We start from the raw sequence: 23,442 nt of genomic DNA on the forward strand, positions 1-23,442 counted from the left end.
TTGTCATTCATTTACTACAATAATTACCATCACTGGGTTCCTAACGTCGAATTCATTATAATCTAGTTATAATCTAGCAGTCTTATACATACTAATTAATGAAACAAATTATTTAAAAGAAAAGTTAAAGATTTGATGATTTTAGCATTTGAAGTTTTTTTTTCTAAGGGTTGATTAGAACTTGCAGACTCATATCCTATACTCTTTAAGCTGTATAATGAAACTAACATTTGAGGATACCTGTAAATGACTATTTACAAACACTGTATAAGCCTACAGTACAGACTTGATGCACAGTGTGAATAAAGCGTGGCTGTCGCTGCGCACGCATGCGCGCTGCCTGACAGCCGTGACTAGACATTCGGTCATAGGAGCGGTGGAGGGGGCGCTCGAGCCACGTCGGTGAAACAAATCAACGCTTGAAGGCAGATTACAAAGAGGGTGAGTGGACTAATTGCGACAACTGCTGCGTCTTCATTTATTTCCCACAAATATAAACTCGCGAGCGCAGAAATTCACCCAGGACTACTTGTCCTGTTGATGCGGGTAGGTCAGTCGCACAAGCACAGTCCGCCATTCCCCCTTTTTTTTTTTTTTATATCTAGAGACAACCTTTCTTGGTCTGAGTGAGGAAATTCTCAGTAGCATGGGCTCATGTGCATAATTTACAGTTATTTCCCCGTGCTCAGTGCAAGTGCAGTGGTGGACCCTGCAGCTGTAATTGCATATGCGCGCAACGGGTGATTTGGTGCAGCGCAGCAGGAGAATGGAGAGTCTTCTTTTGACAGGCGTTGGACAAAATTCACCCAAATCCTGCAAAGATTCTGCACCCACTTCATTTATCAGAAAAGCATAGTTGAAGCCTTCACTGTCAAGATATTTTTAAAAGGTTGTGTCTTATCAAACCACTTAATTAATGCATATGTAAATTACTAACCTTTGCGCATTGCATTGCCACACTTGTGACTTTTGCAAAGAATTTTTCCTTCCATCTGTCACTCTCTCACACCTTCTCTCTCTGTCATTTCTCTCCTTTCTATCAGGTCCCTGCTGCTCATTCAGGAGCAGGAGATCCAGGGCGATGTCAACGCCAGATCCCCCCATGGGAGGCACCCCTCGCCCAGGTCCTTCCCCTGGTCCGGGTCCCTCTCCTGGGGCTATGCTGGGCCCCAGCCCTGGACCCTCTCCAGGCTCCTCTCACAGTATGATGGGCCCCAGCCCTGGCCCTCCATCCTCTGGACACTCCCAGGCAGGACCTTCTGGATATGGCCCGGACAACATGCACCCTCTGCACAAAGTAAGGATGTGCAAACACCCAACGTCCCACTGAGACCAACAGAGAGTGTCAGCAGTTATTTGTTAAATCTATATCCCACAAATTTAGTGTTATCTATGCATATTAAGGAGTTTAAACATCACATTCACATAGAAAGGGGATGATCTGTAAACAGTACCATGCAGCTATATGGAAGTTAATTCCACAGCAAAAAATAAAACTTGCAACGCAGATTTGCATATTATATATAAGACTGCACAATCAATTTAATCGGTTTTCAATTCATTATCTTATTATTTTCTTCTGTGTGTAGGAAAGTTAAGGAAATTTTCATTTTGGCTCAACTATTTTAAAATGGGCACATGCTGACAAATTCGCACTGTAACACATACAGTACATACCTGTGAATAACAGCAGCGGCATATTAAATCTATACATGTTGAAAACCCATACTCCTTTCCCATATTTTTCACAATGCAGTCTACTTGATATGTGCTGAAATTTTCACTGCCATTATCTTACAACTCCTTACATTTTATATGATGTTTGAATGTGCTTTTTCCCTAGCAGAACTATATTGCGTTTGTAGCTGCAACTACCTAATAATTTTTCCCACAGGGACTGATTTTAACACTGTTTGATTTCACTCACAGCCCATGGAGAGCATGCATGAGAAGAGCATGAGTGAGGAGAGCCGCTTCAGTCAGATGAAGGGACTGTCTATGAGACAGGGTGGGCACAGTGGTATGGGCCCCCCACCCAGTCCTCTAGACCAACACTCGCAAGGTAGGCTAGTTACGTAGACTCATCTTAAGCAATTTCATCCTTTCCAACATTGTGTAAGACTTGGTTTTTTATGTGTGACACATCTGTAATGGTGTGGTCACGTGGCCTGACTGGCTAACCGGGTAGTGTCTCTGATGTCGCAAGCTTTGAAATGAACCGGGAGCCATTGTTTTCAAACTCTTTAAAGTGTTTCTTTTAATATAATTTTTTAAAATCATATGTTACCACAGATCAGTCTAGCTCAAACAAAGTCAGTGTCAACAGTCAGGCAGCAACTTTGTAGCTTGAGGAAGGGATACAGGGAATGAAACAAGACAGACAGTCAGGCAGTCAGGCTAAGCATTGTGAATCAGAGTTAAAACGTTAACTAATTGTTTGTCTGGCTATGCTGCAGGCTTTTGTGAAAGGAATAGTTTTGACATTTTGGGAAATCAGCTTATAAAGAGATGAGAAGATCGATACCACTCACATGTATGTATGGTAAATATGAAGCTACAGCCAGCAGGTTAGCTTAGCTTAGTATAAAAACTGGAAACAGAGAAACCGCAAGCCTGGCTCTGTCCAAAGGTAACAAAAGCCACCTACCAGCACCACTAAAGCACACTAATTAACACTCAAACAACACATGTTGTTTGTTTAATATGAATCAAAAACTACAAAAACAAAAAAACTGTAGAAACAACAATTTGTGGTTTTACGGGGGGGGTTATGTGTTGGAAAATTTCTTGGTCAGGTGCAGTACCTTCCTGTAGTCTTTGCTGGTTGCCAGGCAACCTCATGGTGACGACAGAACTCCAGGAAGTCACTGCATGCGGCATGAAAGCAAATAAGCACATTTCCCAAAATGTCAATTTTTTTCCTTTGGAGACCCCAGGTGAGTTACTGGTATTCTCTACTGTGTCCACCCAGCACCCCTTTCATCTACCTGTCTGTCTTTCTGTCTGTGTCTTCCAGGATACCACTCTCCATTAGGTGGCTCTGACCACTCCAGCCCTGTCCCTTCAAATGGTCCTCCCTCTGGACCTCTTATGCCATCATCCTCTTCTTCCTCCTCCTCTGGTGGTCCTAGCTCTGCCTCTGCACCTTTAGATGGCCCCAGTGGAGATCAACACACTCTGGGTCCCAATAACCGGTCTGTCCCTCCAGGTAGCTCCGGCCCAGGCCCCAGTCCTGGACCCAGTCTTGGCTCCAGTGTCACCAGCCTTGGATCTGGCCTTGAATCTGGAGGCCCTACAGGTCCTGTTGGTCCTGGTGGCCCTGGTGGCCCTACTCCCTTCAACCAGAACCAGCTTCACCAACTCAGAGCCCAGATCATGGCTTATAAGATGCTGGCCCGGGGACAGCCCCTTCCAGACCACCTCCAGATGGCTGTCCAGGGGAAGAGGCCAATGCCTGGGATGCAGCAGCCGCAGCCCATGCCCAGCCTAGCTCCTGGAGCTGGAGGCGGGCCAGGAGGTGGACCAGCAGGACCAGGACCAGGGCCTGGGCCAATGGGCTCAGGCTACAGTCGAGTTCACGGTGAGCATACATGGGATTGATTAATAAAAGATAAATTTATACCTGCATGTAACAGTGAATCTTGTTTTTGTTGTGGTAATAATTTGAAACAATTTTGGAAACAGTGGAAAAGGAATTTAAATCTCTAGAGTTGGTTTGATTTGAACAAATTCACAATCACATTTTAAAAGAGCTGTGTTATAAATGCCATTAGACTTAAGAGAATCAGTACTTATTTGTTTCTTTAGGAATGATAGGTCCCAACATGCCTCCTCCAGGCCCATCGGGTACTCCAGCTGGGATGCAGGGGCAAAACCCAAACGGACCTCCCAAGTCCTGGCCTGAAGGTATGTGGTGCTGCTGCAAGACCTTGTGAAACCTGTCAGCCTCTTTTGCTGTCAAACTAGTGTTAGTATCTTTGTAGAAACCTAGCTTCGATATTAGAGGAAGAGGGGCTGAGTGAGAGCTGATATGTCCATATAAATTCCATTTATTACCCCTAATCCACGTAAGGAAATTACTCAATTGGTTAATAATAATTGTTTAGAATAGTATGTTCATATGCCAGTATATGAGGCCAATTTTGGCCTTTTATTAACATCATAATTTATGATTTTCTTGATTACGATGAGAGTTTATTTAGTATTATGTTCACATTGTAGACCCTTGCCCAATATATTATATTGTAAGACACTCATTGCCAACAGTATTTATCCTAATATTTATTCCAGCAAACTATTTTTGCTTACTTAAAGGTGCCCTGTGGAGTTTTCTTGTAAACAAACAAAAACGCATTGTATGTATCCTTGAGGTCTAACAAACTTGTTGACTGCATTTTATTTCTCATAAAACCTACATTATTTACATCCATGTGTACTTGCTAGCAGTCTTCTTCTTCCCTGTCTTTGTTGGTGCATTGCTACGTTTCTTGGTGCCTTTCCGCCACCAACTGTTGATCAACGGAATAGCATGAAACCAACGGTAGGTATGTGTATCTCGTCGCCCACATGTGCGTCCTCACAGGTGTGCACGATACAAACAATTCAGGGACCCACTCTTAAAAACATTGCTCCATAGCACTACCAGTGGGCATAAACTCCACAGGTTACCTTTAAATATAAAATGCATAACTTCCTGTGCAGCAGAAGATTTAAATGTTGCTTGAGAGGCCTCTTGAACCCAACCAAAAACAGAATTATAGGGCAAACACTTTATTCAGTTTTTTACATGAAAATAATACATTTTCTATACATTGAATATTTACCTTTTTCACGGCAGAAATTTGCATGTCATAGCAGGAAAATCACTGGTGTAAATTATAACTTTAATAAAGGCTGCATAACAGTTAGAGACCAGTTTTAGAGCCCTGGTGTTGTGTATGTTGTCTCACTGTCATGGCGTAAATGGAACAGAGCTAATGTTATTAGTTACACCGATTCATGTCACTTTGAACCTTAGACGTCATGTCATCGTATACAGTAGACTACAGCAGCATTTACACCAGTATGGTATTGACCTTTCCTTTATTCCCTCACTTCACTTCCTCCAGGCCCCATGGTTAATGCAGCAGCCCCCTCCAACGCACCCCAAAAGCTGATTCCCCCTCAGCCCACTGGCCGGCCTTCTCCTGCCCCCCCTTCGGTTCCCCCAGCTGCCTCACCAGTAATGCCTCCACAGACCCAGTCCCCCGGCCAGCCGGCACAGCCTACTCCCATGATGCCTTACCACGCCAAGCAGAACCGAATTACCCCCATTCAGAAACCTTGTGGCCTCGACCCAGTGGATATACTGCAGGAAAGGGAGTACAGGTACGCCAGGGCCTTTGGGGATCCACAGTTTATCTCATTTACGTTTTCTGGGGTAGAAAATTACTATATTAAACTTTAGCAATTTGAATCTGAAGGATTAAGGTTACTGTATATTGTACCATAAGCAGTACACTGATGGAGAGCTTTCTTGCTAAATTTTCTACCAGAGGTATTCAAAAGCACAAAAGTACAAAAAACATAAAGCATGAATAATACACAATGAAATAACTGCAACTCAGTACTGTTTGCTCCCTCAGGTTACAGGCTCGTATCACTCATCGTATTGCTGAACTGGAGAACCTGCCGGGTTCTCTGGCTGGTGATTTACGGACCAAAGCTACTATAGAGCTCAAAGCCCTCCGACTGCTGAACTTCCAGAGACAGGCATGCACTACATCATCAAGCTTCACATTTTCACCTTCACCTTTAACCTTCACAGCATCACATTTTTGCATGTTTTCAGTGGTGGAGTCCATGTTTGTATATTTGTCTGTGTGCGCGGCTACCCACAGCTGCGTCAAGAGGTGGTGGTGTGTATGCGCCGTGACACAGCACTGGAGACCGCCCTTGACGCCAAGGCCTACAAGCGAAGCAAACGTCAGTCTCTGCGGGAGGCCCGCATCACAGAGAAACTGGAGAAACAACAGAAGATTGAGCAAGAGCGCAAACGCAGGCAGAAACATCAGGTAGAGGACAAATGCAGTTGTGACGTTACCTGCGATAAGATTAAAAGTGATATTTTTGAATGACTCCTCACTTCTCCTGTGTTTTGTCTTTTCTGTCCTTCACGCACACTTGCACTGTTACTTAGGAGTACCTCAACAGCATCCTGCAGCATGCCAAAGACTTCAAAGAGTACCACCGTTCCATCACAGGCAAAATGCAGAAACTGACCAAAGCTGTGGCCACCTATCATGCCAACACTGAACGGGAGCAGAAGAAAGAGAATGAGCGCATTGAGAAAGAGAGGATGAGGAGGCTTATGGTAAGAAAAAACCATAGTTACACAAGCATGCACATTACACACTCACCAGTATAAACACCGTCCTACACACACTGTGTATGTATCTGTCCTCCCAGGCTGAGGATGAGGAGGGCTATCGTAAACTGATTGACCAGAAGAAGGACAAGCGTCTGGCGTACCTGCTGCAGCAAACTGACGAGTATGTCGCCAACCTCACCGAGCTGGTCAGAGCTCACAAAGCTGCGCAGGCCCTCAAGGAGAAGAAGAAGAAAAAGAAGAAAAAGAAGAAGGTATGGAAAACGGTAGAAGGAGGATCATGGCTGTATTATAAGAACTGGGTACCGGACCCCAACATGGCGCCTATTCATGCCAATGACAATTGCTCGCCTGGCGCATAGCTTCCGGGTTTACTTCCGAGGATATGTGTCCCACTGATAATGAGCAGTAGTGTTTCTCCCGCGACTTCTGCTCAGCCCATAGACTTTACAGTGTGATAACGTTACAGATTTTTAAATTGCTTTTCTTGGCTTGAGGAAAGTTTTACAAATATAAAACATCCATGGATCAAAAATTCATAATAGAAATAATTGACCTTGTTTGCAGTTCAAGGTCCTGTCAACAGTTTTACAGACGTCTCTTTTATAATGGTGGCCTATGGGGAAAATGCTTTTTCGGCTGCAGGGGAATTTTTTGTTGCAATATTGCAAGTGGCCACTGGAAAAAAAATGGCTGCAAGGCTGAGCAGCGGCGCCGTATCCAGTTCTTATTATACATCCATGAGAGGGATATGTAACAGCCTGACCCTCCAGTATTGGAAAGTCAAATTTCTTCACTGATTTAATCACTGAGCTTCAGCACCAGTGATCTTTGTTTCTGATAATCAATGACTTTTACACATGAGTCATATGTGATCTCTGTTGGGATTAGTCAACTTCTTCTTGTCTTGCAGTTGGAGATTGCTGAGGGTCAGACTCCTGCCTTGGGTCCGGATGGAGAGGTGAGCAGATGCAGCATGTAGCAGCGTGTAGATTGCTGTATATCTATTCCACTAAGGGAGAGGTAGTTAAAGCAGATATTCAAAGTGACTGATTTGTTTATTAAAATATATACTCACTCGTTGAATATGCTGGATTCACAATGCAAACCTGATTCTTTGTTTTGTTGCTTTCTGAGGTTTCTATAGAGACCTCCTTTTACACACAGCATGGATCGAATTTCAGACAAAGCTTCAGGGGGTAATGTTTTGCTTTTTAGTGTTGCCATGGCAAAAAGTAGAATCTGCACACTGTTCTTTGCTCCCACAATGATTTTCATCAACATTTTATTTATTGCAACCATGTGTGTGTATATTCAGAAAACAATTAAATCATCTATCACACCTGACAACAATTGGAATGGCAAACAATATGATAAACAGCCAAGCAAAACCCCAAAGAGAGAAAAAATGTGTTTAGAAATAATATACAGCATACACTGTACTAAACCATAATTGGATATTTGCTTTATACTTATTGCTTGTTAAATTTGCTAAACAACAGCAGTGTTATCACTACTATAAACTTAACTTCTACACACAGCCTAACTATCTAACTATAAGCTGTGTCTAATTTCAATTAGCCACCATTTAAATTCAGCCCAATGAAAGTAGCCCAGTCCAAAAGATAACTTTCCTCCTTCCCTGCAGCCTCTGGATGAGACGAGTCAGATGAGTGACCTGCCTGTGAAGGTCATCCATGTAGACAGTGGGAACATCCTGACAGGATTGGACGCACCTAAAGCTGGACAGCTGGAGACCTGGCTGGAGATGAACCCTGGGTGAGACTGGCTGGAGAGCGGAAGAGTGACTTGTGTATGCGAATGTGTGTGGAAAAGAGGTATTCAGATCTTTTACTTAAGTAAAAGTACAAATACAGCAATGTACAAACACTATCGTACAAGTAAAAATAATGCATTCAAAAGCCTACTTAAGGAAAAGTACAGAAGTATTAGCTGGAAAATGTACTTAAAGTATCAAAAGTAAAAGTACTCATTCTGCAGTAAAATGTCCCCTGTGACTGATATATTATTGTATTCTATCTATTGTGTAAGCAACATTTTACTGCTGTGGCTGGTTGAGGTGGAGCTAGTTTTAACTACTTTATAAACAGTTAGGCAGTTTAGTCCTGTGGGTCCCAGCCTAGGGGTCCCAGCCTAGGGGTCTGGCCCCTCCAAATGGTCACAAGATAAATCTGAGGGGTCGTGAGATGATCAATGGGAGATGAAAGAAGAAAAAATAAAATTCTGATACACAAATTTGCTTTTTTGTAAAACATTGGATTAGAAACCATGTGAGAAGTTTAGAGGGGAAATGTCTCTTTGGTGGAACTGCTAACAACTCACAAACATCTGTAACATGACAAATTTGATTGGGAACTACTTGTTTAATCTTTAACAATGCATTGCATTTTTTAATTCTCTTTTTTTTTTTTTAATGAATTTTTTTAGTGAAAAGTAACTAGTAACAGCTGTATGTTACTATATGTAGTGAAGTAAAAAGTACAATATTTCCCTCTGAAATGTAGTGGAGTAGTGTGTAAAGTATCATAAAATGGAAATACTCATGTAAAGGACAAGTAACTCAAAACTGTTCTTAACTACAGTACTACTTTCCTGGTATATTATGAACGTTATAACCTCACAGGGCTGCTAGCATGGCTACGGGCTTTTAGTCATGTCTCCTTAAGCCATCTTTTTTTATTTAATTCACTTTAATGCTTTTGTGTGTGGCTGAAATATGGATTAGGAATATACATGTGCATGAGGATGACTTGTATAGTTGAAATGTTCAACCTTGCCCAATGATACAGGGGCTGCTGGTAAATTAAATTTGAGCATGCATATATTTTTTCCAGTTATGAGGTGGCTCCCCGCTCAGACAGTGAAGACAGTGAGGAGGAGGAAGAGGAGGAGGTGGGTTGTTTTAAAAGACATGTTTGAAGTTTCATATTCACTGCTCCAGTCACTGACCAGCTGTTTGGTAGGAGGAAGAGGAGGAGCCTCAGCCATCATCTGCTCTGGTGGAGGAAAAGAAGAAGATTACAGATCCTGACAGTGAAGATGTGTCAGAGGTGGATGTCCGACACATCATCGAGTGAGTACATATATGGAGTACCACACTTGAATACATTTTTAGTACCATTTATGTTCTAAGGGGCACCCAAACAAAAAAAATCTTGTGCTCATAAGGTATCCACAAAATGACTTTAATGCCATGATTGCATAAAACCCTTATGTGTTTCCTCTGCAGAAATGCTAAACAGGATGTGGATGACGAATATAGCGGTGCAGCATTCGCCCGTGGGCTCCAGTCTTACTATTCTGTGGCTCACGCTGTCACAGAGAAGGTGGAGAAACAGTCCAGTTTGTTAATAAATGGACAACTCAAACAGTATCAGGTGAACAAGCACAATCAGATCAATTATATCCTCTACCTTGCCATGCACAAAGAAATATTAAAAAATTTTGACTTGACAAGGAAATGCTTTATCATGTTAGACAGACGTTCTCCCTTCCTTGTCTGTCAGATTAAAGGTCTGGAGTGGCTGGTTTCCCTCTACAACAATAACCTCAATGGGATCCTGGCAGATGAGATGGGTCTGGGAAAAACCATCCAGACTATCGCCCTCATCACGTACCTCATGGAGAACAAACGGCTCAACGGACCCTACCTCATCATTGTACCCCTCTCGTGAGCTAATACTCATTAACTGCAAAAACATTCCCTTCATCAAGGAAGTTATTTAAACAAACACTACGATATAAAGAAAATAAACTGTTGAATGACAACTGAGCTGTCTCTCACTGACAGAACTCTTTCTAACTGGGTGTACGAGTTCGACAAGTGGGCACCGACGGTCGTGAAAGTGTCCTACAAGGTGAGTTTTTGCAGCCAAGCCACCCAAATTTAACGTTTCTTACTTCCTGTATATAAACACAAAATGTGAGAACGTGTGTTTCTACAAATGCACTTATTAATTAATTGTATTGTATTTTTCCTTGTATCATAACATTTTGATGTATTAAGGAAGATGATTTTGATATTTAAGTTACTTTTCTTTCGTTTTACATTTTTGTTTTGTTTTATGTACGTAATTTACATTTTTTCGTCTTCCAGGGGTCTCCTGCTGCCAGAAGAGCCTTCGTCCCCCAACTGCGTAGTGGCAAGTTTAACGTTTTACTCACCACTTACGAGTACATCATCAAGGACAAACAAGTACTGGCCAAGGTGAGATGGATGTACAAACAAACAAGACGAAGGATACGTCACATGTACACATGCCTGCAACAATATTTTGTTGCTTTTTATATCTTATTTGTTAATCGTTTGATTTTGCTTGAGGTTTCGATGTGTTTTTGTTTCGTCTCCCACAATCCCTAAATCCCTGAAGTCCTGTAGAAGTATTTGAGCCGGGCCAATCTGACCGCCCCCTGTGCTGCGTCTCAGTGCTTTCTCCTAGGTGCTGCCACACACTGACACCGCCTGCATACCGCGTCTCCGACTGTCCTCTGTGGCCGTCATGCTGCTATGCACTCATGTAGTCATATAGGCTTCCTGATTGTGCTGACAGGTGGGTGTTGTAGTTCAGGCAAGTTTTTTCCCCATGTGGTGGCCCAAGGCTTTGGCTTGGGACTGAGCCAGCGTGGGTCATGAGGACAAACTGGACAAGAGATCTTCCCGATGAACACTTTCTGTGTTTTGGTTGGTTTGGATGCAATGAGACAGTGTAGCGGTAGCTTTACCCAAATGTTCTCCTCTCCTCTCCACTCTACACTACCAGATTCGTTGGAAGTACATGATCGTGGACGAGGGCCACCGTATGAAGAACCACCACTGTAAGCTGACCCAGGTCCTGAACACCCACTACCTGGCCCCACGGCGAGTCCTGCTGACAGGAACGCCGCTGCAGAACAAACTACCTGAGCTCTGGGCATTGCTAAACTTCCTCCTGCCCACCATCTTCAAGAGCTGCAGCACCTTCGAGCAGTGGTTCAACGCCCCTTTCGCCATGACTGGAGAGAAGGTGGAGAGATGGATTCAGTTGTAGCCACATCACATTCCTGGGTTTATTTTAGTTTGAGAGATGACAACAGGCAGGAGGTACACTGTCTTTCTTTTTCTCTCCAGGTGGACCTTAATGAGGAGGAGACCATCTTGATTATCCGTCGTCTCCACAAAGTGCTTCGCCCCTTCCTGTTACGCAGATTAAAGAAGGAAGTGGAGGCACAGCTTCCAGAGAAGGCATGGCTCACTTCTTTCACCACACAGCAGACAAACTAACATACACACATGCGAACAGACAAAAGCACATATTTTTTATGATATATTTGCATATATATCTGATAGCAAATATGTAGCATCCATTTCTAGCCTAGAATCAACTATGTTTTTGAGCTTTTGTACATCTCTTTTTGTCCACTTCTTTCATTAAGTCAGCCTGTCTCTCTCCGTCAGGTGGAATACGTGATCAAGTGTGACATGTCATCTCTTCAGAGGGTGCTGTACAGGCACATGCAGGCCAAGGGGGTCCTGCTCACTGATGGATCAGAGAAAGACAAGAAGGTGGGGGCATAAACACTTACACACTGTGGGTTTTAGGTTAGGGCATCATTATAACACCAAAATAAAATGGTCTCTACATTTCTTTTTTATGTTTTAGGAAGTATATGTGCCCCATTCTGTCTCTTTTCTTTCCAGAATCACAAATATTTTAGATTCGTGAAATGATAGTTGCATGCAGCATGATAAATAGTAGGCCTAGATATTTTTTATTTTTTTGGCTGATTGTTGTGTTTTCATTCTTAGGGTTAAATCCTTGGCTCTTACATTTAAATACTTTAAATGATGTCTAGAGAGAGAATTGATAACTGTCCTTGGACAACCCTTTTTATAAGTAGATGTTGAATGAAAGAATAAAACTGTGATGACAGGCATTGTGCACGTTGTGTTTTCCAGGGTAAAGGAGGCACAAAGACACTGATGAACACCATCATGCAGCTGAGGAAGATCTGTAACCACCCTTACATGTTCCAGCAAATAGAGGTAGAGGAGTGTAATGCAAAAACATTTTGTCTCCAGTTCTTTGTTGCACTGTGTGTGCAGATAACAGTGTCTTTGATTGTATTTGAAATTTATATAGAAGATTTTTCAGGATATAGGGAGCAAGTGTAAAATTGAAAAGGTGCATAGACATCTTCTTTTTTTTCTTTTCACACAAGGATGACTTCAAACTGTGTGTATGTGACTAAATTACACAATAAAGTTTTGATTGTTTTCACAGGAATCCTTCTCTGAACATTTAGGATTCTCTGGTGGGATAGTCCAGGGGTAAGTGTTAATTCCACTTTAGGCCCTGCTCACACACACACATGCACACACACGCACACAAACTTGTAACCCTTGTAACCCAATCCACCTACCCTGCCGTCAGTCCTGACTTGTATCGGGCATCAGGAAAGTTTGAGGTGTTGGATCGAATCCTTCCAAAGCTGAGAGCCACAAACCACAAAGTGCTGCTCTTCTGTCAGATGACCTCGCTCATGACCATCATGGAGGACTACTTTGCATATCGCAACTTCAAGTATCTGCGCCTGGATGGTGAGACAGTTTACTTATATAAGTGTTTTGTGAATTTGCCCTTTATTCTCATCGTATTTCATTGATTACTTTCTCTGAAATCTTGTTCCTTTTAAAACACTTTGTCGCTTACCTTCTGTCTTGTTTGCTTTGTTTTTGCCTTTATTTCCTTCATTTGCTTTTCTTTTCCCACCTCCCTTACATCTCAGGCACTACGAAGGCTGAGGATAGAGGAATGTTACTGAAAACATTCAATGACCCGGGGTCAGAGTACTTTATCTTCCTCCTGAGCACAAGAGCCGGAGGCCTTGGCCTCAACTTGCAGTCTGCTGACACTGTAGTTATTTTTGACTCTGACTGGAACCCACATCAGGTGTGATGCGCATTTGTTTTAATTTACAAAAGACACCACTTAATCAAAAATCTAGCTGATGAAATGAAGCCAAAATATCCCAGATATGAGCGCTGCCATCTTGCCCTGGTGACGTAATTTGGTGCCAGAGTCTGCGCAGTAGTGATTGGGGTTGGAGCCGTGGTATTGAGGTCCCGCCCATACACCTGTCCGACTCTGTCGGCAAGCCTCAACTGTCAATCATGATATAAACCCCCTTTTTATAGCATCAAATAACTAATTAAAACCAGACTTAACAGAAAAATGATTACTTGACCATACATCATTGTGATAAGAACTACCTAAAATGTCCCATCTGCTCACATTGAGGGGGCGGGGTTTATGACCTATACTGCAGCCAGCCACCAGGGGCGATCGAGATGTTTTGGCTTCACTTCTAGGGAGCTGTCATTTCGTCCATCTTTATTTACAGTCTATGATGTGGAAATGAATTAATTCATTCTCAAATCACTAGTCTGAAATTAATAAGGACACATCTTTTGGGAATAAATAACATTAATGTACCGCTTCTGTCTGACCTCTGACATCTGTGGATGTGAAAGTGCTGTGTGGAGTAGCTAATTAAGACTTTGCTATTTTATGATTTAAATCGCCAAACTCCATGATTTCTTCCATTGTATTAAATAAAAGAAATGCATCATTTAATTTACAAAAAAAAAATTCAAACACACTATACTGTTAAAGTAGAATTTCGGCGACAAAACGGAAGACAGAGAGAGATGTGCGTAATGGTTCACCATCAGCCTGTGAAGGCAGGTTGTCGGCCTTTAATGGTTCTGGTCGGTCCTTTGTTAAGATTTATTGACTTCATTAGGATTTATTGGAGATTTATAAAAGTAAAATAGATTTGAAGTTTCTTGTATAGGCTGTGGCTTAGAGGTAGAGCAGGTCGTCCACTGATCGGAAGGTCAGCAGCTCAATCCCGACTTCCCCCAGCCCACATGTCGAAGTGTGCTTGTGCAAGATACTGAACCCCAGATTGCTCCTGAAGGCTGTGCCATCAGTGTATGAATATGTGTGAATGGGGTGAGTGTGATATGTGTGAAGTCCATTAACCATTTGTTGGAGCAGCTGACAACAGCACAACCCTGAAAACAGTCTAGCTTTCTGTTAAAACTGGTATACCCTTTATTTGAATGACATTTGTCAGATTGTCAGATGTCAGATTTCTTGGCAGAAGCACTTAAGAAGTGAAATCCTTTACATATGCTACAGTATTTTATGCAGCTTTACAAGTAGAGCCACCGCAGTAAAGGCAGCTTGTTGACTTCTGCCTACTCGTCTATAGACCCACTCTTGTTCCCCAGCCACAATTTTCTCAGAGTAACATCTGAACCTATACTAATACTCCTGATCTCCTCTCCAGGACCTGCAGGCTCAGGACAGAGCCCACCGTATCGGTCAACAGAACGAGGTGCGTGTACTGCGTCTCTGCACTGTCAACAGTGTGGAGGAGAAAATCTTGGCCGCTGCTAAGTACAAACTGAATGTGGACCAGAAGGTCATCCAGGCCGGCATGTTCGATCAGAAGTCTTCCAGCCACGAGCGCAGGGCCTTCCTGCAGGCCATCCTGGAACACGAGGAGCAAGACGAGGTCTGGGGTCAGGAAGTGTGTCTACGCATGAATGTGTGTGCAAGCACCAGCGACACACAATTTTAAAGAGTGTGCTTGCTTAAGTGCTGCTTGCCAATGTGTGTCTGCTGTATTCAGGAGGAGGATGAGGTACCAGATGACGAGACGGTCAACCAGATGATTGCCAGGAGTGAGGAGGAGTTCGATCAGTTTATGGTCAGTGTCTGTGTTTTGAAGATAAATTATAGCTCATACTAAGTCCTTACAAAAATCCTTTCTCTATGTATTTGTTTCTTTGCCCTTTTTTCTTCCTCTCCCTCCCTCAGCGTATGGACCTAGACCGGCGTCGTGAGGAGGCCCGTAACCCACGGCGAAAACCTCGTCTGATGGAGGAGGACGAGCTGCCCACTTGGATCATGAAGGACGACGCTGAGGTTGAACGGTTGACCTGCGAGGAGGAGGAGGAGAAAATGTTTGGACGAGGTTCTCGGCAGCGAAAGGAGGTGGACTACAGCGATTCACTGACCGAGAAGCAGTGGCTCAAGGTGATTAGCCTCGTGGGGAAAGGGCAGAGCTGTCAAATTAAAATTAAAATACAAAAAAGAACAATCTTTGTTTTCTGGAGTAAAGGGTTGATTTAAATGCCTTTATTTTAATCTCACAATCTGTGTCTTTCCCGTGCAGGCCATCGAGGAGGGCACACTGGAGGAGGTGGAGGAAGAGGTACGTCACAAAAAGACAACCCGCAAGAGGAAGCGGGACCGCGACCTGGATCTCCCTGGTCCCTCCTCTTCCTCCGGGGGACGAGGACGAGGGGACAAAGATGAAGATGGGAAGAGGCAGAGGAAGAGGGGACGACCGCCTGCTGAGAAACTCTCCCCCAACCCCCCCGCCCTCACAAAGAAGATGAAGAAGATCGTGGACGCTGTCATCAAATATAAAGACAGGTAGCAGAAATGAGCTTTGGTTGTAGTCTCTGACGCATATGAAGGGCTCTTTCAGCCATTATGTATGCAGAACGTTGTGAAAATGTGACCATCATTTTTTAGTTTCAGGCCAACGTAAATTCAAAAGAGAAGTGAGGTTGCACTTCTTTGTACATTTTATAGAAACAGAGAAAAGTCACCATACAGTTTTCACAACTGTTTACACTGCTCTCACCAAACCCTTTTTATATATAATTAAACTTTAGCAAATAGCATCAAATATATAGACACTACTATATACCATTACACACTGGTAAATAAAATAAAGAGCACTATATTTGTGTAGAAGTTATAAATTAGTCACTAAACATGCATTTTCACATCTTACTTACACTACAATGGCATGCTACTCTAATCAGCATGAAGTGTGTAAATAAAATATTACACCATATCAAATTTCACATTAAATTTGTGTGCAATTAGCATAACCCTGCTAATCTGTCTGTACCACTGCTGGCAGGACTATAATAATACTTTGTTTCTACACGTTCTTACACATATTAAAACATTCTGCTTTTTTAACAATTGTGCTTGTTAGTGTTTGCACCTCGAGGACTGTGGTAAAGCTCCAGCCTGAGCTTGAGAGCTTTAACTCTTACTAAGTTTTATTGAGTTTTATATATTAGCTGTCGGTATTTTATGTATGAAAACATGGGGCAGTGGCTTGTGAAGAAACTAATGTGTAGGGTTTTCATAAAAATGTTAAATCTACAATTTAAATAGAAACTGGTGAACAGTAGAGGATCTGATCTCTGTAGCTAAAGTTAACATTTTTATTCATATGTAAGAGTGATTATGAAAAGCTGTTCCTGAATGATGGTCATTTATCTCTCACCCATGGTGTTTAAATAGAATAAACTAACAAAGGGACATTTGATATGATGAATTCAATCACTGTTTTGTCTCATCCTGATGATGTAATTTCCTGCAGCACCAGTGGGCGTCAGCTGAGCGAGGTGTTCATCCAGCTGCCGTCTCGAAAAGAGCTGCCAGAGTACTACGAACTGATCCGCAAGCCTGTGGACTTCAGGAAGATCAAGGTAAGATCAGAAGAAATGATTCTTATGTGGTAAATTGGTCACTGCAGCAGCAAATGATTAGCCCATACAACAAAAAAAGACAAGACAATTGTGTCTGTGTTTATTATCAGTAGATTTATAGGTTAACACATGCACATAACATGTTACTTTCTCTTATATACAATGTGATGTATATGCTATCTTTACTGTAGGAGAGGATTCGAGGTCATCGCTACCGCAGTCTGGGTGACCTGGAGAGAGACGTCATGCTGCTTTTTCAAAATGCTCAGACCTTCAACCTGGAGGGATCACTGGTGAGTCTCACTTCATACAGTATTCACTCATGAGCGCAGAAAAACACCTGCTGTCCTCGTGTCTACTGTATACTGTTATACAGTTAGAGTAGTGTATACACCTCTCACTTGCTGTATGTCTGTTTTATCTATTTTTACCCATGGCAGAAATTAAAACTGGGGTCTTACTTTCAGATCTCAGCCACTACTTGTCCTGTATCTAGGAAACTTGGAGGGTTGGTGCACCATAATTAAATGCCAAAAGTCTGATTAATCAGTCTTGGTGGGCATTGTATATTTTTTAATGTATTCTTTTGTTATATATATGCTGATTGCCTTAATCAGAAAGCTTTAAATAAAGGTCAATATTTCAGCCAATACTGCTACATCACTGGAGAAATTATGCATCTTGTTGCTGATTGGCCCAGCAGTGGCCTATATCAGGCATGACTTGTTTCAGTTTTTCACTAAAATGTCAGTAATCATTCATAAATTGTGGATGCTGAAAGCAATTTTTTTCTGCCAGTGTTACCTGTATGTACATGTGATGTTGATAATAAACAGTTGTTTTCTACCACGTTTCTCTAATGTGAGCAGATATATGAAGACTCCATTGTCCTCCAATCAGTTTTTACCAGTTTGAGGCAAAAGATCGAGAAGGAGGAGGAAAGTGACGGAGAGGAGAGTGAGGAAGAGGAAGAGGAGCCAGAGGAAGGATCAGAGTCTGAATGTAAGCGTGCCCTTATAAAGAGAGAAACAGAGGAGAAACTATTTAATCATGTTTTATTTCTCTGTGTAGTCTCAGTCTGTGTTTAAAATAGTTTTTGAGTTTTAGTTTATCTTTTAGTTAACAAGTGTTTACTTTGTCAGGGGTAAGAATGTGTTGTCCTTTTTCTTCCTGACCATTTTTCACTTGAGAGAGACACTTAAGTTTCTCTTCAGTTACATTGTTCTGATAACACTAAAATGCTTTTTCATACTTAAGATTAGTCTTAGTTTTATTTATACCATTAGCATGTTATGTGTGTGTGTGTGTGTGTGTGTGTGTCTCCAGCTCGCTCGGTGAAAGTGAAGATCCGTCTGGGAAGGAAGGATAAAGGTGGAGATCGAGGGAAGGGACGCAGCAGACGAACAGGACGCACCAGAGCCAAACCTGTTGTTAGTGATGACGACTCTGAGGATGAGCAGGAAGAGGTAACTCACTGTGTCTGTCTGTCTGTCTGTCTGAACGTACGTCTGTACGAGAACCAGCACTACAACCTGGGTACTTCTGTTATAGTTTTGTGCATTATACCTCTAAGTTAGCATAACACTTCACTTACCTTTTTTGTTGGATTAACAACAGAGTTCAGAAGGGAAAGGAAACATTCAAACTGCTTTTTAACAAGTTCAGCCTTAACACAACTATGAAAAGCTGTTATTTGGAGGTCTAAACAAAGGTGAACACCCAGATGACCTACCTACCATATTCATGCACACTGTTGTTTTGTTTACAGTGACACATGGGATGTGTTTTTGCTGTTGACAGAACGATTTTCAGGCTGTGATCCTGGGCCAGGTTAAAAAATATTATGTGCCTTCAGGGAGTTAGGATATGTTTGCCCTTTTTAAAAATGACTATAAGAGAGTGAATGATGGATGTGTCAAGGTCACTTCTTTTCCATTCTCGGCTAAGTCATATGTTTCTACCTGCTTGATCTTAGCAGACATCAGACATCATGCTCAAACAGCAGAATGTATTAAAATTACAGCCTATTTTGTCTTTGTCCTTTATTATACCTGCCAAGGAGGTTATGTTTTAGGAAGTGTTTGTTTGTTCAACTGTTTGTTGGTTTGCAGGATACCTGTTGACTGATTTCAGTTAAACTTGGTGAAAAAAATTAGGCCATGGGTAATTGAGCAATTAGTTTCTGGTGTGTATTCGGGAATTTTAAAGCAGTTTCTTCACATTGCGAGATGGTATTTTTGAACTTTTTCATATTTTTCTCATGAACTCCAGCACTTACAATTAAAAAATATCCTGACACACATATCCCATGATTGTCATAAATAAGTCTTTTCAGGTGTATTTTGATTCAGATCTGTACGGAAACCCTGAGAGGCAAGTGAGGAAAAAAACATTCACTACCCCATGTTCTAAATATGACTAAAAGCATTCATGTTTTCTTTCAGGTGAAGCACCGATTAAAATACATTTATAGGCAAAAGAAAAACATGAGTAATGTTACATAATACATAATGTAATGTTACATATCTTGCTAACACACAATATATTGTATGTACCTTGTGTTTAGAGTGAATGGTGAAATTAAAACTCACCTGGAAGAAAACATGAATACTTTTAGTTCTATTTAGAACATGGGGTGGTGGTGCGCTTCAGCCTCTTGTGGCTGAAATGAGTATTACAACAATTAACACTTTTTTTTTTTTCTCCACCTGTTTCACAGATTAAAAAAACAAGGAGCTTGGAAAGATTGTCCTGGCAAAACCTTTTTTTCCACCTGTTCTTAAGTCATAAACACAGGAGAGAAAACAATTTAGATCAGACTTAGAAAATGGATCAACAGAATTATTTTTTCTCACTTGCCTCTCTGGGCTTCCATAGGTCTGGGTGGGAATGCAGATAAAAAAATATATTCTAGACATTTTCTAGTTTTTTCTTTTATCTCTTTTCCAGGAGCACTCCCCCAGTGCCACTGATGAGGAGTCCTGAACTGTACTGTAATATGGGAGCGAAAGGGGCATAAAGGGATATTCCACCAACTCAAGCACCGCATATACAGTAAATAAAACATGCCTCTGCCAACTCCATCCACCCTCAGTCAAATGCCATAGGACTGAAACAGAAGGGAGGTTTGCAATACTGTCAATACAGGAACCGATACATATTATTAATTGATTAGTCACATAGACATCGCATGGAAACAGTGCACATACAATGTCATAAAATACACAAATTAATCGGACTATGAACATCACTGCATTAAACGTTTTCTGTTTCTCTGCTGAGTCTCAGTCTGAAAAAGTCTTAACGCAGAGGGATCAAATAAGCTTTTTATGTTTGTGTTCAATTTTAGGAGAGCTTTTGATCAGTTTTACTAAGAATGTTGTCAGTTTACAAGTGTTAAAACACTACTTCAGTGAACCATATAACAGCCTAATCTGTTTACGTGTGTAAAGAGAGAAAACTTAAAAACATAAGAACATTTTTGGTAGTTAGGGATGAGACAATATTCAATAACAGTATATATTGTGATACGTAATACAAATGGTTATCATTGTGATATCCAAGAACAAAGACAATAGAGCGCCCCTCCTATGCTGCCCACTGTGGACTGCACGCAACAGAAATTTGCATTTATTATGGCAGAATGTGGAGATGGAAAAAAGAGACAACCAAACTTTTTCCCCACATAGTTCAGTTTAAAAAAAGCTGCTAATGGAAGTAAAGTGTTTTAAAAGAGTGGGAACCAAAGTACAATCACAACAAACGTACAGACACAGCTACCAAGCACTGTGCAGTTAAGTTTTCTTTGTCATTTTGGCACATTTTAATGCTGTTGGAAGAGGTCTTTAATGCTATTTCAATAATTATTACAGAAAAATATAATATATTGAGAGATTTTCAACCAAGATAATTGCGCTGTTAAATTTTCATAATCAGCCTTTACTTACTGGGAGTCTTTGTCAGCTCAACTTAGAAAATATATTGCAAATGCCCTGAAGAGTGATGTGTAATTTCACATTTCGAATCTAATTGCAACAATTACAACAGTACCACTTTACTTTAAGTGGCACTATATAAACATTTAATAAATGGATGGTAACATACTATAATGTAGTTGTTCGCAGCTGTAAGGACATTTTAAGTGTTTATTGATGTACAGTAATTATAATTATCCTTATTATAATAAATATATATATATATATATATATATATATATATATAATTCTGCTTACAACTACATTATAGTGTGTTTTGCACCATTTATTAAATGTTTATATACTGCTTATAAATGCTAAACAGTGGGACCTTAAGTAAAGTGTTTACATTACAACTAGGCCAAACAATCTTTAAGAGGAATAAAGGTTCAGTTAGTTAAACTCTGACATAACTGTGTTGTTAACAAACAAGTAACAAGACATTTCATTTACTATGGAGCATGTATTTATTCAGATTTTCTCATTGTTTGGCCAAAGTGTAATAAAAAATGAGTCCTTAGCTAACCTGAGGAGTAAGAACTGGCGGGAACCAGTAAAGTGAAGAAAACAACATTGAATGTAAACAGAAAATGTTTTGAGACAGAGCTGTGTGTTCACAGAGCTACCATCTTACTTTACCTTCCCTCTGGACATACATGTAAACAAACCTGATGTTTCACCTCTGCTTTGCTGTGGCGATGTGTTGCAACAAAACAGCCACTGTGATTAGCGAGGTGTGTGTACATCACATATTTGTGACCGGGGCTCACTGTTTGAGTTGGAAATCCAGCCTGCTGTGGGTGCAGGCTGTTTCCAGACTTCTCAGAAGCTCTTTAGCAACTCACCACAGTTATTTGACTTAATGGAGTTGCGTCCAGGTCACTCTCCTAATATTGTGTATATGGTACAGTATTAAAATAACCTACTCCACTTGCTGCTGCTTTCCTGTTACACTTCCAATATAAGCACTTATAACTGTTGATTGTAGACTTAAAGAATTATGAGGTCGTAATTCATGAATGAGTACTGTAACTTTAATTGCTTCTCCTCCAGTTGTTGTGTGGTGGTTTTAGGATTTCAGAACTGTTTGATGTACTTTGGCACTTTTCATGTTTTTGATTTCAAGACAACGGACCAGAGGGACAGTGGCTCCTCTCTGCTTGTGAATGCCTCATGGCTGCATGGTGTTGGATATACTGTATAGAGTATTTTTTAGAGTATAATGTCAATGCACGTGTGTACAGCTCGCAAGTTCAGTACTGTACTTTTTTCATCATGGTAGGCAACTAGAGAGAAGAACATACAACCAAAGCTTCAACGTTTTCTCCAGTAAATTATTGGAATCTATCTGTGTTGTGTTGTGTCATTGTCGCTGGAACTCAATACGTAACAATAAATTACAGTAAAAGTGAATGTTGTCGTTTGTGCTGAAATAAAATAGTCGATTAATTGATCAGTCAGTCGACAGGAAAATTAATTGGCAACTATTTTGATAACTGATAAATGGTTTGAATCACTTTCTTTCAAGCAAAAATGCCAAACATTTGCTCTTTCCAGCTTCCAAAATGTGATAATTTGCTGCTTTTCTTTGTTTTATATGATAGTAAACTGAATATCTTTGAGTTTTAGACTGTTAGTTGAACAAAAACAAGCTATTTGAAGATGTCACTTGGGCTCTGGGAAATTGTGACCAGCATTTTTCACTGTTTTCTGACATTTTATATGATCAAGAAATAATCAGCAGATTAATCGATAATGAAAATAAGTGTTAGTTAAAGCCGTCATGTGATGTATTTTATTACTCCAGATGAATTTGTTATATTCATAAGAGCTGGAGGTGACTGACAAAGAATCCAAACCAGTCAGTTTGGGTTAAAGGGTTTTGATGTTTTTAGAGGCTTTAGTCGTCAGTGATGAGAAACTTCATATTGGAGACAATCTAAATCCTCTGTCTACTAAAAGCACCACTGCAGTGACATTCACCTTACTCTCATCAGATTTAGTTTTCATCTTTTTTAGGGACAATAAAAGCCTTTTAGCAGAATGGACTTTACATTTTGCTCAAACTTCTGTCATTACATCTGTAAGATGTAGTGCCTCTGTTGGACCACTAGGAGGAGGTCTCATACAAACACAGGTCAATCTGTCATTACACTGCTGCCTCCATAAGCAGGACAACCTTTTCACACCTCATGTATTTACTGCTGAAACAGTTTTCCTCAACACTACAATGTAAAATCAATTTCTGGGCATTTGTATATTGCTTTGGCCCAACTTGACCTTATCCCCACCCTCCCAATGCCTCCAACATAATGTGAATCAAAACAAAACAAGAAAGTGGTAATATAAAAATATAAAATCGACGTCCCCCTTCGATTCACAGTAAGCTCATGCAAATAAATGAATACAGAAACTCTTTATCCAGATGATATAAACAACCTTGCTATACTCCTCATATTTATGTTTACTTTGTAAGCGGGTTGGCTTCACAGAGAGAAATATGTTGAATGTAC

The 23,442-nt window shown here is 41.0% G+C and overlaps 1 protein-coding gene across 3 annotated transcripts; it reads left to right on the top strand.

The window, feature by feature from the left end:
- Positions 1-34: 34 nt before the first annotated feature.
- On the top strand, positions 35-22,342 carry LOC122872852 (transcription activator BRG1). 3 transcript variants are annotated; one of them, XM_044188866.1, is made up of 34 exons: positions 35-441; positions 1,044-1,297; positions 1,930-2,062; positions 3,017-3,580; positions 3,808-3,906; positions 5,109-5,367; positions 5,625-5,751; positions 5,880-6,053; positions 6,179-6,352; positions 6,448-6,621; positions 7,281-7,328; positions 8,016-8,146; positions 9,223-9,280; positions 9,352-9,461; positions 9,618-9,765; positions 9,895-10,058; positions 10,179-10,245; positions 10,485-10,595; positions 11,149-11,391; positions 11,496-11,609; positions 11,823-11,930; positions 12,324-12,410; positions 12,649-12,695; positions 12,799-12,965; positions 13,154-13,317; positions 14,723-14,983; positions 15,068-15,145; positions 15,256-15,474; positions 15,614-15,876; positions 16,847-16,955; positions 17,147-17,248; positions 17,825-17,957; positions 18,282-18,421; positions 19,905-22,342. In XM_044188866.1, the coding sequence occupies exons 2-34, from the start codon at positions 1,082-1,084 to the stop codon at positions 19,938-19,940; spliced, it is 5,028 nt and encodes a 1,675-aa protein (XP_044044801.1). In that variant the 5' UTR covers positions 35-441; positions 1,044-1,081; the 3' UTR covers positions 19,941-22,342. The 3 variants fall into 3 exon arrangements, with proteins under 3 accessions (XP_044044801.1, XP_044044802.1, XP_044044803.1); XM_044188867.1 differs by having other exon boundaries at positions 14,723-14,950; XM_044188868.1 differs by lacking the exons at positions 35-441; positions 1,044-1,297; positions 1,930-2,062; ... (13 more) ...; positions 10,179-10,245; positions 10,485-10,595 and adding an exon at positions 10,751-10,938.
- The last annotated feature ends 1,100 nt before the right edge of the window (positions 22,343-23,442 follow it).

This window comes from Siniperca chuatsi, linkage group LG3, assembly GCF_020085105.1.
Source record: "Siniperca chuatsi isolate FFG_IHB_CAS linkage group LG3, ASM2008510v1, whole genome shotgun sequence".
Lineage (NCBI taxonomy): Eukaryota > Metazoa > Chordata > Actinopteri > Centrarchiformes > Sinipercidae > Siniperca > Siniperca chuatsi.

What these genes read in the sequence shown, in the direction of transcription:
- LOC122872852 (XM_044188866.1), top strand. Translation starts at nt 1,082, where the DNA reads ATGTCAACGCCAGATCCCCCCATGGGAGGCACCCCTCGCCCAGGTCCT. An exon ending in GATGTCCGACACATCATCGA is followed by an intron (nt 9,462 to 9,617) that starts GTGAGTACATAT and finishes TTTCCTCTGCAG; the next exon opens with AAATGCTAAACAGGATGTGG. An exon ending in TCGCCATGACTGGAGAGAAG is followed by an intron (nt 11,392 to 11,495) that starts GTGGAGAGATGG and finishes TTTTCTCTCCAG; the next exon opens with GTGGACCTTAATGAGGAGGA.